At 34.6% G+C, this 15,608-nt stretch overlaps 1 protein-coding gene and 1 non-coding gene across 2 annotated transcripts; one reads left to right on the top strand and one right to left on the bottom strand.

Annotated features, from left to right (window-relative positions):
* Positions 1-11,102: 11,102 nt before the first annotated feature.
* Positions 11,103-11,174, bottom strand: TRNAP-AGG (transfer RNA proline (anticodon AGG)). Its single transcript has one exon. It is a non-coding gene; the product is annotated as a tRNA-Pro (tRNA).
* A 31-nt stretch (positions 11,175-11,205) lies between these two features.
* On the top strand, positions 11,206-13,444 carry LOC107808588 (uncharacterized). The gene is made up of 2 exons (XM_016633114.2): positions 11,206-11,364; positions 12,587-13,444. Exons 1-2 carry the CDS (start codon positions 11,223-11,225, stop codon positions 13,237-13,239), a joined length of 795 nt encoding a protein of 264 aa, XP_016488600.1. The 5' UTR covers positions 11,206-11,222; the 3' UTR covers positions 13,240-13,444.
* Positions 13,445-15,608: the final 2,164 nt, after the last annotated feature.

Below are 15,608 nucleotides of genomic sequence, written 5' to 3' on the forward strand. Positions count from 1 at the left end.
TCAGGAAGAAGTTAGCAGATGGCTTGATCCAGTTGTTTCATGTTTCCACATCGAATCAACTTGCCGACATCTTCACTAAGCCTCTTACTGGTATACTTCATCAGTCCTTCTTGTCCAAGTTGAAGGTGTTCTCCCCCTCCAACTTGAAGGGGGGGAGGGGGATTGGTCTATCCGACTACTTGGCCGCGGGCCCAATAAGGCAGCCTTAATGACTTTGCCAGATACTATTTTATTTGTACATAGCCATTAGTTGATTAGTTAGGCTTCTTTTGTAATGAACACTTATTTGTAAAAGAAATACATATAAATAGAAAAGGGCTGAATGGATAATTCAGTTTTTGAGCCACAAATCACTTTCTCTTATTTTCTTTCTTCTCGAACATTCTACAGAAAACCCTAACCAGCTTCTTCCCAAAATCCCGCTTGATTCAGGATGTTCACAATGTCCAAAACCGAACCGTAACCATTAATCGAACTGCAAAAATGGCTTATTGGCTTATTGGTATCGGATTATCATGGTAATAGTTGGTGAACATATTAAAATTTTATAATTAATGGCTTAACGGTTTGTGGTCGAATTACTCAATTTCCTTATCGGATAAACCGTTAACCCGTTATGAATTTTTATATTTATACTTTTACCTCTATGGTCTTCTACATGGTTGATCAGAGATTTGCTGCCATTGTCTTCTGCATCAATATTCAGCTGGTCATTTTCCCCTACTTGTTCTGCTCATATTTTTAGTCATAATATCCATGTTTGATAAGAGGAAGCAGCTGGTAGTCACATTTCTCAGGTTTTCGTGATCTTTCGTATTCATATAACTGTTAAGCATGGGCGGATTTAGGAGGCCGGATCGGGGTGTGAACCCCCTTTCGCTGAAAAATTACACTGTATATATAAGGCAAAATTTATTTTTTACCTCTATATATTAAGTTTTGAATCCCCTTGACATAACCCAAAAGTGTAGCTTAGTGGTCAAGGGGGTTCAAAATCTTTGAAAGATTCATAGGTTCAATTCCCACTAACCACGATCTTTTTTTTTCTTGAACCCCCTTCGCGGAGATCCTGGCTCCGCCACTGCTGATAAGGTAGCCAACGCGTAGAACATGTTAGGTTCAAAAATAAATCTTCTAACATATTTGCTTAGCTAGATAGCGATAGCTTCATTTGAAGTCTGAAGTCACACAAAATGACAAATTCTCTCGTTCTTTACTTTTCTTTTATTGTCTGTTTTGTTTAGCCGATAAACCGTCCGATAATCATTAATCTGATACCAATTCGTCTGATGTCTTATTGGATCCCTTGTGGATTACTACATTTATAAAGCGATAAACCGATAAGTCGAACTGTTAAGTATAAATAACCGCTCGATCCGTCTGATAAGCACCCCTACAGCATAATGCATCCTTCTCTTTTGGTGGAATTTCAGGAAAAAGAAATTTACGTGGAATAATTCATGTATGATTGATAAAGAGAAAACTTTCAGTTTAATTCTCTATAAATAAATGAATTTCTATGGTACACATATATGATTACCGTCTCTTTAAAATTTGTTATGAATAAATACGATTTAGACATGAGTTTCATAATTTTTTTTATGGGGTACTCATTTTTTTTTTTTATGAATGTAAAATTTATAACAAGTATATTCTCTCTCTTTTTCTTCCCAACTTGACTAGGTGGAAGATATGAGAAACCATTTTTAAAAGTGAAGTTACAAGAGTTTCAAAAAGAGAATAGTATTACCCAAAAAATGGTTACAATATTTTTCTTTCTTTTTCTTTGAGAACTTGAACGTTGAAGTGTTTAAAAAGAAATAACCCTAGAGCAGAACATTTAAATTACCATTACGAAAAAATATATGTCCAATATCATAAATTTATCCAAAAAGTAGTAAAGAATATAGGGCAAAAAGTTGTACTCCGCTGCTAACAAATTTATGATTTTCTTGCGCTTTCAAATAAAGTTTTTCCAAATAACGCAAAAAATTAACTCATCGCACCGACCTAACTAAATTTAATTGTTCAATATTTTAGGTTTAGAAGATGTCTACTCAATTAGCATACAGTAATCAAGTTATTCAAATAATTAAATTGATTGTTCGTCACTTTGAATTAGTAACTTTTCTCTTCAAATTTACTGTTTTACTAATTGACATGGGATTATATATGCAACGCACGTGTTCAGAAACTAGTTATGTGTTAAATGTGTGTAAAAACAAATAAATTTTTATGGGGGGATTTTTTTTGTCCAACTAAACTAATATGCAATTACCAATATTATTATGAGAAATAATTGTTATTGTGTATTAACACATTTCAATATTTCATACTTCCTTAGAGTACGTAACAATATCAAGTGGTTGTAAAATTGTAGTCGTTGTATTGTACAACGTTACCAGATCTCTTTTAGTATGTTCTAAAAAGAATAATATCTTTCAATATAAATAATTTAAATTTAAACCTCTCATCTTATTCTTAATGAAATGATTTATAGCAATATAAATATTTGGACCATTAAAATTTTATTATTGTTTCTTAAACTTTGTGCTCAATCAAACATTCTCACCTAAATTAAAACAAAGAATGTATATGAGTTTATTGTTGGTATTTTAAGTTTGTGTAGCTTAAAAATGGTGAATGAGAAATGGAGGAAAAATGAAATATTTGAGTTTCCCTCCTTGGCAAGGGACATTGTCCCATATTGGAGGAAGAAAAAGCTTTTGATGGGTATATATATAATTGTTCTTCTTCTAGCTCTTAATGAGCTAAGAAGAAGGCAAGCCTTGCGTCGTCGTCGTTCGCTCGGCTTTGGATTTGGATTTGGTCAAAGATTGATTGATTAATCTTTTTGGACAAAATTCCTTTTAATTATTTAATTAATTAATTAAATAATTAACAAAAAATTCAATCCGGAATAACCCGCGACCCGGTCATTTCAGGCCCGTTTTCTTTCCCAAATTATTTTAAATCCGTTTTCCCGCAATATTTCAAACAACTTGTTCCAACAGCCATGGCTGTTTCTGAAAGGTTGCAAACCTTTTCAGAAACAATGCCAGCAACTCTATAAATATACTTTGAATCTCAGAATCTTTCCTTACAAAATTTTCTGATCTTCTTCTTCTTCTTCTTCTTCTTCTTCTTCTTTTGCACAACAATTCCAGTATATTTTACAGCCTTCGAGTGGCTCGTTGTTCACCGGCGTTTTTGGTACCAACACTCCGGTGAGTTAAATCGTTCTATCCTGGAAGGATATATTCCAGCACCTCGGGTACTTGAGGGGAATAATTTCTTTAAGGACACACTGCGTATTCAGTGGGCTCGATTTATTCCTATACTATTTTTCCAGAATTTATTTTGTTAAACAAGTATTACTAACTTTTTGTTTTGTTTATATATTTCAGAAAGTTTAATAGTTTAATTGTTTATTACAGCAATACAGATTGATAACAATCTTAAGAAAATTAGTTTATTATATTCTTTATTTTATTTGTGGAGATTAAAACCTGTGTGTTTTTTACTCCTTCTGAATTTTACTATTTTGATTTGAAGATATAAAAACTTCATCAGAGTATTAAAATTCAGAAAACGATTTGAAGAACATAAAAACTTTATCGTTTTCTATGAAACAGTATATAAAAACTTCGGTTTTATTTATTATACATACTGGTTGTTGTTAATAACAGTATTGTTTACGGTTCTGGTTTTGCCACTAATTGAACGCTTCTATTGTTTACAGTGAGAAATGGCAAATGATAACGGAAATTCTTCTGTGACTGTTGCTGCAACGACGATAGCCTCGTCAAGCCGGACTATTGTTCCACCGGCAGAGAAACCGGGGAAATTTTTCGAAGCCAACTTCAAAGGATGGCAGCAAAGGGTGTTCTTCTGGCTTACCATACTTGGTATGCAGAAATTCACTAGTGAAGAACCTCCAGTGCATGCTGCGGATATGCCGGACAATGAGAAATTCATGATTGTTGAGGCGTGGAAGCAGGCAGATTTTCTTTGCAAATGTTATATCTTAAGCGCTTTAGAGGATGATTTGTACAATGTGTACAGTGCGATGAATACTTCGAAAGAATTATGGGACGTACTTGAAAAGAAGTACAAGACTGAAGATGTATGCTTGAAGAAGTTCGTGGTTGCCAAGTTTCTAGACTATAAAATGATAGACAGCAAAACTATTGGAACCCAAGTACAGGAGATTCAACTTATTTTTCATGACCTTATTGCTGAAGGTATGGTCGTGAATGAAGCATTTCAAGTGGCTGCAATGATTGAAAAATTGCCTCCTTTGTGGAGAGATTTCAAGAACTATCTTAAGCACAAGTGCAAAGAAATGAAGTTGGAAGATCTTGTGATTCGTCTCAATATTAAGGAAGACAACAAAACAGCCGAGAAGAAGTCTCGTGGGAATTCAACGATCATGGGAGCTAATATCGTTGAGGAGACTGCTCCAAAAAGTAAGAAGAGAAAGAGGTCTTCTGGACAGACTAAGGAGAGAACAAAAAGAAATTCAAGGGCAGCTGCTACAATTGTGGAAAAAACGATCACAAAGCCCCTGATTGTCGTCTCCCGAAAAAGTATAAGAAGAAGGGACAGGCCAACATAGTGGAGAAGAATAATGACATTGATGATCTGTGTGCAATGCTTTCGGAATGCAACCTAGTTGGAAATCCGAAAGAGTGGTGGATTGACTCTGGAGCCACTCGACATATTTGTGCTATCAAGGAAGCATTTGCGACTTACTCTACTGCTGGTCCCGAAGAAGAGCTTTCCATGGGAAATACTGCAACAGCCAAGATTGAAGGTTATGGGAAGATATTCCTGAAGATGACTTCCGGCAAGGTGTTAACGCTCAACAACGTTCTTCATGTTCCTACCATTAGGAAGAATTTAGTTTATACTTCTTTACTTATTAAGAATGGATTCAAATGTTTATTTGTTTCTGATAAAGTTGTTGTAAGTAAGAATGAAATGTATGTTAGAAATGGCTACCTCACAGAGGGCCTCTTCAAACTAAATGTAATAGTTGTTGACAGTATGAATAAAATTCCAGCTTCTTCTTATTTATTGGAGTCAAATGATTTATGGTATATTCGTTTAGGACATGTCAATTACAAAACCTTGCGGAAGTTAATTAATTTAGAAGTATTGCCTAAATTCGAGTGTAATAAATCAAAATATCAAATATGGATTGAGTCTAAGTCTGTAAAAAATCCTTATAAGTCTATTGAAAGGAATGCAAATCCTTTATACTTAATTCAGACTGACATTTGTGATATGAAGTCGACACCATCTCGAGGTGGGAAAAAATATTTTATTACTTTTATTGATGATTGCACTCGATATTGTTATGTTTATTTGCTTGATAGTAAGGATGAAGCAATTGAAGCATTTAAGCAATACAAAAATAAAGTGGAGAATCAATTGAATAAAAAGATCAAAATGATTAGAAGTGGTAGGGGTGGAGAATATGAATTTTTGTTTGCAGAAATATGTTCGGAATATGGAATTATCCATCAAACTACTGCACCTTACACACCTCAATCCAATGGAATTGCGGAAAGGAAAAATCGGACATTAAAGGAAATGATGAATTCTTTATTAATAAGTTCCGGATTACCGTAGAGTTTGTGGGGCGAAGCTATCCTTACAGCTAACCGAATACTCAACAGAGTACCCCACAACAAAACACAATCTATTCCATATGAAAAATGGAAAAGAAGAAAACCTAACTTGAAATATTTCAAAGCGTGGGGGTGTCTAGCAAAGGTACAAGTTCCTTTACCTAAAAGGGTTAAAATCGGACCAAAACTGTTGATTGCGTTTTCATTGGATATGCTACAAACAGTAAAGCATGTCGGTTTTTGGTTCATAAATCCGATAATCCCGAAATTCACGTTAATACGATAATGGAATCAGATAATGCTGAATTCTTTGAAAGCATCTATCCGTATAAAACTGAATGTGAGTCGTTAAGTGAAAGACCTAAACGACCTCGGAAAGAACCAAAGAAAAATACTCCAAGTATAGAAGATCCAAGGCGTAGCAAATGTCAAAGAACATTTACTTCCTTTGGACCAGATTTTGTGACATTCTTGCTTGAAAATGAGCCTCAAACTTTTAAAGCAGTTATGTCATCTTCTGATTCAGCGTTTTAGAAAGAGACAGTCAATAGTGAGATTCAATCAATTTTGGATAACCATACATGGGAATTGGTAGATCTTCCTCCGGGAAATAAGCCTTTAGATTCGAAATGGATCTTTAAACGGAAAGTAAAAGCTGATGGCCTTAATAACAAATATAAGGTAAGACTTGTTGTCAAAGGTTATAGACAAAAGGAAGGCCTTGATTACTTTGACACTTACTCGCCAGTAACGAGGATAACATCTATTAGGGTGTTAGTGGCACTAGCGGCCGTGTATGGTCTTGAAATCCATTAAATGGATGTTAAAATAACTTTCTTAAATGGAGAATTAGAGGAAGAGATTTACATGGAACAACCTGAGGGTTTTGTGGTTCCTGGTAAAGAAAAGAAAGTGTGCAAACTTGTTAAGTCGCTTTATGGACTTAAACAAGCACCCAAGCAATGGCATGCCAAATTTGACCAAACAATGTTGGCAAGTGGGTTTGAAATCAACGAGTGCGACAAATGTATTTACATTAAAAATACTCCAGGTCATGAAGTCATTGTTTGTTTATATATTGATGACATGTTGATAATGAGCAAAAACATGGTAGATATAAATGCTACTAAGCGCATGTTGGCTAGCAAATTCGATATGAAAAACTTAGAAGTTGCTGATGTGATCATAGGAATCAGAATTCACAAGACTCCACAAGGTCTAGCATTATCACAATCTCACTACATTGACAAGGTACTTGACAAGTTCTTGACAAGTTCAAGTATTTGGATTTCAAAATTGTCAAGACTCCAATTGACGTGAGTTATGCACTTCAAAAGAATGAAGGTGAAAGTGACTCACAACTGGCCTATGCAAGAGTATTGGGAAGTTTGATGTATATCATAAATTGTACGCGACCAGATATAGCATGTGCTATTAGTAAACTGAGTCGGTTTACAAGTAATCCCAATCACATACATTGGATGGCAAGAAACGAGTTTTGGGGTATCTCAAACATACCCAAAATTACGCTTTACATTATAATAAATATCCCTCTGTGATCGAGGAATATAGTGATGCAAATTGGATCACTGGATCATCTGAAGTTAAATCCACGAGTGGATATGTTTTCACAAATAGGGGTAGAGCAGTGTCTTGGAAATCATCCAAACAAACATGCATCGCCCGTTCTACAATAGAATCTGAATTCATAGCTTTAGATAAGGCCGGTGAAGAAGCTGAATGGCTTCGAAATTTCTTGGAAGATATTCCATTTTGGCCCAAACCTTTGGCACCTATTTGTATACATTGTGATAGTCAAGCGGCAATAGGCAAGGCAGGGAGCATTATGTATAATGAAAAATCTCGTCATATACGACGGAGATACAATACCGTTAGGAAACTAATCTCTAGTGGTGTTATCACAATTGACTACGTAAAGTCAAGAGATAACGTGTCAGATCCACTTACAAAAGGCCTATCTAGAGAGGCAATTGAAAGATCATCAAAGGGAATGGGGTTAAGGCCTAGGACAAGTCATCATGACGGTAACTCTACCTAGCAGACTGGAGATCCCACGAGATAGGTTCAAAGAGATCAAACAAAGTTATGAATGACGGTTAAAAATTATCAAATAACTCAACCCATTCTCGTGATGAAGACAATGTTCAGAAATCGAGGTAAAGTATTAAGACTTTTTGATGAGTCAACAAAGCTTAAAGGTTTTTTAATGATTTGCTAAGTCTGGCAGGATATGACTAGATAGTGTGTCTATAGGATTACACGTTTAGAAATCACCTATGTGAGTGTGAAGTGTAAGCCGCTTCAAGGGGAATGAAAGTAAAGGCCCATTCTCTAAGCACTCATGAAACCAGGCGGTGTTCATGGCTGAAACGAACATAACCGTGAGAACCATGGATGGTTAAGGATTGATTGTGTGACTTATGTTGTCTAGGTATACAACAAAGCTCGACGGTTCAAAGATATCAAATCTATCGATTGACCGAGTATATCCGATATAAGTTCACTACGGAAAGTTCAAAGGGAAACCTACTTATCCAGATGCAATTAATTCTTGCATGTAAAACACACACGCGTCCGTGCATTCCTTTATTTTATAGCCATTCCCCATTCATGTGGGGGATTGTTGGGATTTTAAGCTTGTGTAGCTTAAACAGGGTGAATGAGAAATGGAGAAAAAATAAAATATTTGAGTTTTCCTCCTTGGCAAAAGGACATTGTCCCATATTGGAGGAAGAAAAAACTTTTGATGGGTATATATATAATTGTTCTTCTTCTAGCTCTTAATGAGCTAAGAATAAGGCAAACCTCGCGCCGTCGTCGTCGCTCGCTTGCTCGGCTTTGGATTTGGATTTGATCAAAGATCGATTGATTAATCTTTTTGGACAAAATTCCTTTCAATTATTTAATTGATTAATTAAATAATTAATGAAAAATTCAATCAGGAATAACTCCCGGATTATTTTAAATCCGTTTTCCCGTAATATTTCAAATAAACTGTTCCAACAGCCATGGCTATTTTCTGAAAGGTTGCGAACCTTTTCAGAAACAATGCCAGCAACTCTATAAATATACTTTGAATCTCAGAATCTTTCCTTACGAAATTTTCTGATCTTCTTCTTCTTCTGCACAAAAATTTCAGTGTGTTTTACAGCCTTCGAGTGGCTCGCTGTTCACCGACGTATTTAGTACCAACACTCCGGTGAGTTAAATAGTTCTATCCTGGGAGGATATATTCCAGCACCTCGGGTACTTGAGGGAAATAATTTCTTTAAGGACATACTGTGTATTCAGTTGGCTCGATTTATTCATACACTGTTTTTTCAGAATTTATTTCGTTAAATAAGTATTACTAACTTTTTGTTTTGTTTATATATTTCAGAAAGTTTAATAGTTTAAGTGTTTATTACAGCAATACAGATTGATAACATTTATTGGTCGTAAAAGCTAGTGATATGGAGTACTCGACAATTTTATTTCTTTTTAAAATACCAAACATTTGGTTATCTAACTTATTATTTTTGTATCACTCCTCTATAACTACGTATATAAGGTAAAATCAGATTTGATACCTTAAACTTTTTTCTCTCGAACATTATCCTATAAAACAAAATAAAGAGCAATTAAAAGAAGTGAGATCGTAAAAAGAAACAACCGTACAATAATTTTACTATTTTAATTTCTTTATTCCCAGAAGGTATAATGCAATGCAACATCTTAATTCTTAAACGTTGTTCTATTAAATATTATTTCAAAATGTGACCTAGTGGCCATTGAAGAGGGTAAAAAACATAGGAGGATTGAAGACTAAAATTTAAATCCCAAACAAACACAAGGTGAATTTTTTTTCTTTTTTGGTTAAACGAGCAAAATTTTATTTAACCAAATATAAATATATACACCGCTATCTCATTTTAACTCTAGAGCTAGACCAAAGAAATAAAACAATTCCTCAACGATCAACATGCATTTTTAATCCCGTACTAGGTAGGCTAGTTATTTAAGAGCCCGTTTGGACATAAGAATTTTTTTATTTTTTCGAATTTTTTTTACTTTTACCCATAAAATTTTCAATTTTCACTTGAAGATGAATTTTGAAATTTTTCGAAAATTTGAAAAACTCCAAAAAGATATTTTTCAAAATTTTCACTCACAAAACTTCAAAAACAACCCAAAATTATATTTATGTCCAAACACAACTCTAATTTTCAAATACCATTTTCATGGAAAACTTTTCACTTTTGTTTTGGAATTTTACAATTCTTATGTCCAAACGCCCACTTAGCTTTCCAAAACGGTATGCCATTTCAATTCATTCTGCCCTCGGAGATGTAATCCAGTACAATATCTTTAATTCACTGAGTGCATAAGGTCATTTTCCCTTGAAATCCTCGTTGGAGAACTTCGCCCATATATGGTAGACCGCAGCTGCGAAGAAATACTAGTATGTGAGCTCGAATTATGTAGGTACACCTTTTAGTTAGCCATTCAATTTCCTCATTCCAACTTCCAATCTAGTGTGTTTCTCCCATCTGTTGTAGCAGTGTCGCCCATATGATTCTGGAGTAATCACATTCAAACAAGAGATGTTCCAAGTTCCATTGTCTCCTTGGTATTCCTTCCACGAGGTGATTTATTACCATCATGGACGACTCAAGCACATACTCTAAAGTCAAAGTTTAATACGAAGCCTAAATTTTTAAAAGAAAGTTATAATATATGTTTTTATTTGAAATCTTTTTTTCTAACTTTTTGAGATATAAAGTTATTAATAATTTTTTTTGTAATCGATTTTCTCTAATAATTCTTGCTTGATTGATAATATAGCTAACTTATTTAATCTTTCTTGAGATATTGTTGATCTTAGATAAGATTTTACAAAGTAATAGAAGTGGAGTATAGAAATATTGAAAGTTTAAAAGTATTGCTGAACACTTGAACTAGTAAAATCTTAGAAAAAGAAGGTGAGTAATAAAATTTTGGAGAAAGAAGTGAGTAAGAATATATAAGAGAAACACAAAAGAATATGTAGGGTTTTCTGAAATATGGAGAGAATGAAACAAAAGAAAGATTGACTTGACAAATTAAGGAACAAAAGGCAAAATTTTTAATAGAGTAAAAAATAGAAAACTAAAAGTTATGAAAACTATTCATCTACACATTTTTAAGTCAGTCAAATTATTATTTTATTTATATATCTAAAAAAATTCTTTCCTTTATATTAAAAACTCTAGTTTTGCATTAAAAATACTAAATATTATTTTTTAAATACCTATGAACCTATTAATTTTTTAAAATGAGGCTCCCTAAATTTGGGAGCTAAGGCACAAGCCTTACTCCACATAAGGTTGGAGCCGGCCTGCAGTTACCATGATCTGGACATCACCATAATCAAAATGAAATTACGATTAGAAAATATGAAAGAAATTGGATCGTCTAAAAAAGGAAGGGGCATTCCGAGAATTGAACTCGGGACCTCTCGCACCCTAAGCGAGAATCATACCACTAGACCAAATGCCCAACTCGTTTGTACAAAAAGAAAATAATATATATTGTACTAGCCAACTGATGAAGGAACCCAAAAACCTTTCTGGAAAGCGGAGATTCCAGTTGTGGGTTTTTGCATCAGAATTGACGATGCCAAGAGGAGCCCTTTTTCGCTTGGTTCGATCTCAAGCGAATTATCTAAAATCCAGGAATTTCCAATCAGGTTTTGCGTTTAATCCTCTTCTAGCTCTTTTTACCAGTTTCATTTCTGTATAATTTCCCCTTCTATTTAATTTTTTCTGTGTCCACATATATATTTGGTCACTAGGAAAGAAAATGAATGCAAGAAACACCCTTCTCTTTATCTTTTCGTGCCCTCCCCCATTACAAATGGTTTGATGACTCCAGTTTTTGCTTTTAATAAATGCTGAACTCTTAGTTCCGCATATTTAGGACTTGAGAATTGGGACGGATCATGAGTATTAGATGGCAATATTCATATTTGACTCTAAATTTCTTTAGAAACATATTTGTGGAAAGGAAAGCATGATTCTTTGAGGTGAAACTTGGAATAGCTATAAATGGAACTTCTGGTTTATTGCAGTTTGTTATTGTAGATTCTCAGCCCTAATTCTAACTTATTTTTATTCCTAACAGCTTGTTTGGATGGTTGTTATGTATCGTTTCATAATGTACCGTATCGTATTGTATTATATTGTACTGTGTTGTTTTGATGTATACAATGTATGAATAGATTGTATTGTTTGCCGTTGTTTCACGATGTCATGAACAATAATATGAAGAATAAATTTGCAATTTTATAAAGAAAAAGTAACGTACGAGGTAGAATTACTATATAAAAAGGTAGGGTAAAGGATAAAATAGTATTATTTAATAATAATGAAGGGCAAGATGGGAGAAAAAATAAGGTAACGACGTGACCACACGAAATCGGTCGTTACATAAAGTGGCACTTCTCGTCGTTATGAATGACGAATTTAACGATATGATACAATAAAATTTAAGTAACAACCAAAACAAACTGTGTATTTAAAGTAACAATACAATACAATACAATACAATAGGTAACAACTATCCAAAAAGCTAAATTTTATGTTTTAGGGATGTCAAATGCTGGACTTTGCTCGTTTTCTTTCTGGCCTTTTCTTGTGATGAATTTGTATAGATTGGCCTTTCCTCGCTTTTTTCATACCATTCCTTGGTGAATTTTTATTTTCAGCCTCTCTGTTTATGTTAGAATATCAAATTTTTACCAAGATCTGTCAAATATTCAGATCAATTCGTTAACTACTTATTTTTTGTAAACCTTAGCTACAACATCTCACATCCGTTTCTGCCTCTCGCTTTATTTACTCTATGTTTGATGACTTGTTCATGATGATTGTGCTCAATCGTCTGCTTGTTGCTCCCCTTTACCTTCTCAGGTGGTCGTCGGGCTAGTTATGGAATTTGGCCACTTGTCGGTGGTACCAAAACTAACCTTAATTGTGCGACACAGCCAGCTGCTGTTCATAAAAGGTGGCTATCACTGTCCGCAACAGCACAAGAGGACAATAAGATCAGCATAGGGCCTCGTAAAGGAGGAGAAGCGGGAAATGACGAAAAGGATGGTGGAGTTGTCTACTATGGTCCTATCTCGAACACGATCAAGAAAGTGAAGCTTCTCTCCCTTTCAACTTGTTGTCTCTCTGTGTCTTTAGGCCCCGTCATAACCTTCATGACGTCTACTGATTCGAATGTGATACTAAAGGGAGCAGTTGCGTCTACTGTTATATTCTTCAGTGCTTCTACTACCGCTGCGCTTCACTGGTTTGTGAGCCCTTATATTCACAAACTGACGTGGAAACCAGGTTCAGATTCTTTTGAAGTGGAGATGATGTCTTGGCTGGCAACTTATATTCCAAAGACAATTAAGTTTTCAGATATCAGACCTCCTGAAACCAATAGACCTTTCGTTACATTCAAGGCTAACGGAAGCTTCTACTTTGTTGATGCCGAGCATTGTCACAACAAGGCGCTATTGGCAAAACTTACCCCGCAGAAACCAACTCATGAGTCAGCTTTTAAGAACTTGTGATGATGAGAAGAACATCTAGAATAATTTGAGGTTTGAGGTTTTTAAGATATTGTAATGCATGCGCACTATAAGTTTCAATACTTGGAGTCTTAGATATATAAGCTTAGGTGGCTGTCATCTTTATTATTGTTATTATTATCTTTTTATAATGGTGGTCTTTACACCAGCTTACGTGTACCTAAACTAGCTTTGGTGGCTATTATATTTTGTCATGCTGTTGCAGTTTTTTTTAAGGGGAGCCTTGGAGCAACGGTCAAGTTGTCTTCGCGTGATATATAGGTCACGTGTTCGAGCCGTGGAATCAGCCATTGATACTTGTATCAGGGTAGGTTACATCACACCCCCTTGGGGAGCGGCCCTTTTTCGGACCGTGAACGTGGAATGATTTATGCACCGGAATCGGATTGCCCTTTTAATGCCGTTGCAGTTTTCTTTCATAGTTCCTTTTGCTAGTGTCCAGAAATGGATGAAGAATGGGGGTCAGGGTGGTTGATTAGTCGGATTCATTTGTTTGAAAAACTCAGCATCAAATAAACTAATCTTGAATGCTCGAGAGACTATTGGTAGATAAGATAACTTACACAGGATGTATTTAACCAGTAGCAGCTAGCTGGTTTTTTCATGCACTAAATGCAAAATTGCTCCTAGTGGATAAGAAACGTTCGGTGATATCTTGGCCAAACATGTTGGACATATAATTTTTTGTTTGGTGGAAGACTAAGGTTGTGGCCTAGCGATAAATAACACGGGGTAAAAAATTGTAGACTATATGTCAAAATCCAATAGAGACAAAAATTATTAAGTGATTTCTTTTTATCTGCCTAAGTCTTGATGGGCAGAGTTACTCGATACCTACACTAACGCGAAGTAGCAGTTACTCAATGAAAAAGTCGAGGTGCACAAAAACTGACTCGAAACTTCGTGGACAAAAAGATGGTGTTGAGAAAATCAATGAGGTAGATTCTGCTTACCCATATATCAGCAGCTAATAAGTCACTTTTGAGTTGCTTAAATTGGAAAGTGAAAAAGATCTTGAGAATCTTGTTGGGTCATCGATAAGTTTTATTGAGATAATATTAGGTACTTCTAGAAAACCAAATAGTAAATATTTGAACAATTGAAAAACTATCCAGGAGTCTATGTATTCAAAAGTAGGTGAATCTGCTGCCGTCATGTAGGATTGACCATTAAACGATCTACATTTTTAACTCAAAGTCAACTTAGACCATTTGATTTCTTAAGACATGAGTTTGTTTTTATACTACTAGAGTTGTGGAGCATATGGTCAAATTTTGGCTCCTCAACACCCACCCACCCACTCATTCACCCAAATAAAGAATAAATGTAGAATCTAATTTTTAAATGATAATATAAAAAAATGTTACACTATTAAATTCATTAAATTAAACTATAATATATCTGCTCATAATAAGCATAAATTGGTAAATAAAAAAGCTAGCTTATGAACATATTAAAGATGTACATAAAAACTCCTCTTCTTAGCTTTGATTGTGTATTGGTAAAATCTGGCTTTGACATGTGAGTAGTTTATATAGCGAGATGAATGAACGACAGAAGTCTGTCCCCACAAGAAATATCTTTAATCGGTAGCTTCTTTTTGGGGAGACAGAAGCAATGCCTCGGTGAAGCACTACGAGAACGACCCGGTAAATCTAGTGATGCAGTTGTAACCCAGAGTCTTGCTTGGTTTTCAATCATTTCCAAAATATTCGAGATCTACTTATATCCACTATGCCTGACGCTTATTTCACAACTGGCGAGTACCTCGGTAACTAATAACCATCCAGAGCAACATGTGGGAGTTAAATTAAGGATATGAACGTTAGGCTTAGGCTATAAATACCTCCAACCCGCACTTGTAATTCATTTAGATTCTGCTCTACTCATCCATTATTATAAGCTATTGTATTTCGCTCTTGTCAAACCGGGCAATCGATCTTTACTTTGTAGTACTGTGTCTCGTAAACAATCTCAATAAGATTATTTTTCTTTTGCTTATTCACTTTGACGATCATATTATCATTATCATTTATTACTTATTTAGCCTAGTCAAGTGATTTATTTAATTAAGCTCTAATTTGAACCGATTATTAGTGACCTCATCAAATATAGATTCAACTATTTTATCCTGAAATTATTTTTGGGTTAAACATATTGAAATTGATAGTTGTTGTGACCTTGTAATCTGTAAAATTGTTCTGATATATTGTTAGTATTATATCTCTTAAATTCGTAAAAGGAAAAAGTATAAAAAATTGCCATGAGTTAAAGATTATATATCTATACTATATTAAAAGCACGAAGGCCCTTAGCAAAATATCGTTTGCCTTTTTTACCCTTTTAAAATA

This window comes from Nicotiana tabacum, chromosome 13, assembly GCF_000715075.1.
Source record: "Nicotiana tabacum cultivar K326 chromosome 13, ASM71507v2, whole genome shotgun sequence".
NCBI classification, from domain to species: domain Eukaryota; kingdom Viridiplantae; phylum Streptophyta; class Magnoliopsida; order Solanales; family Solanaceae; genus Nicotiana; species Nicotiana tabacum.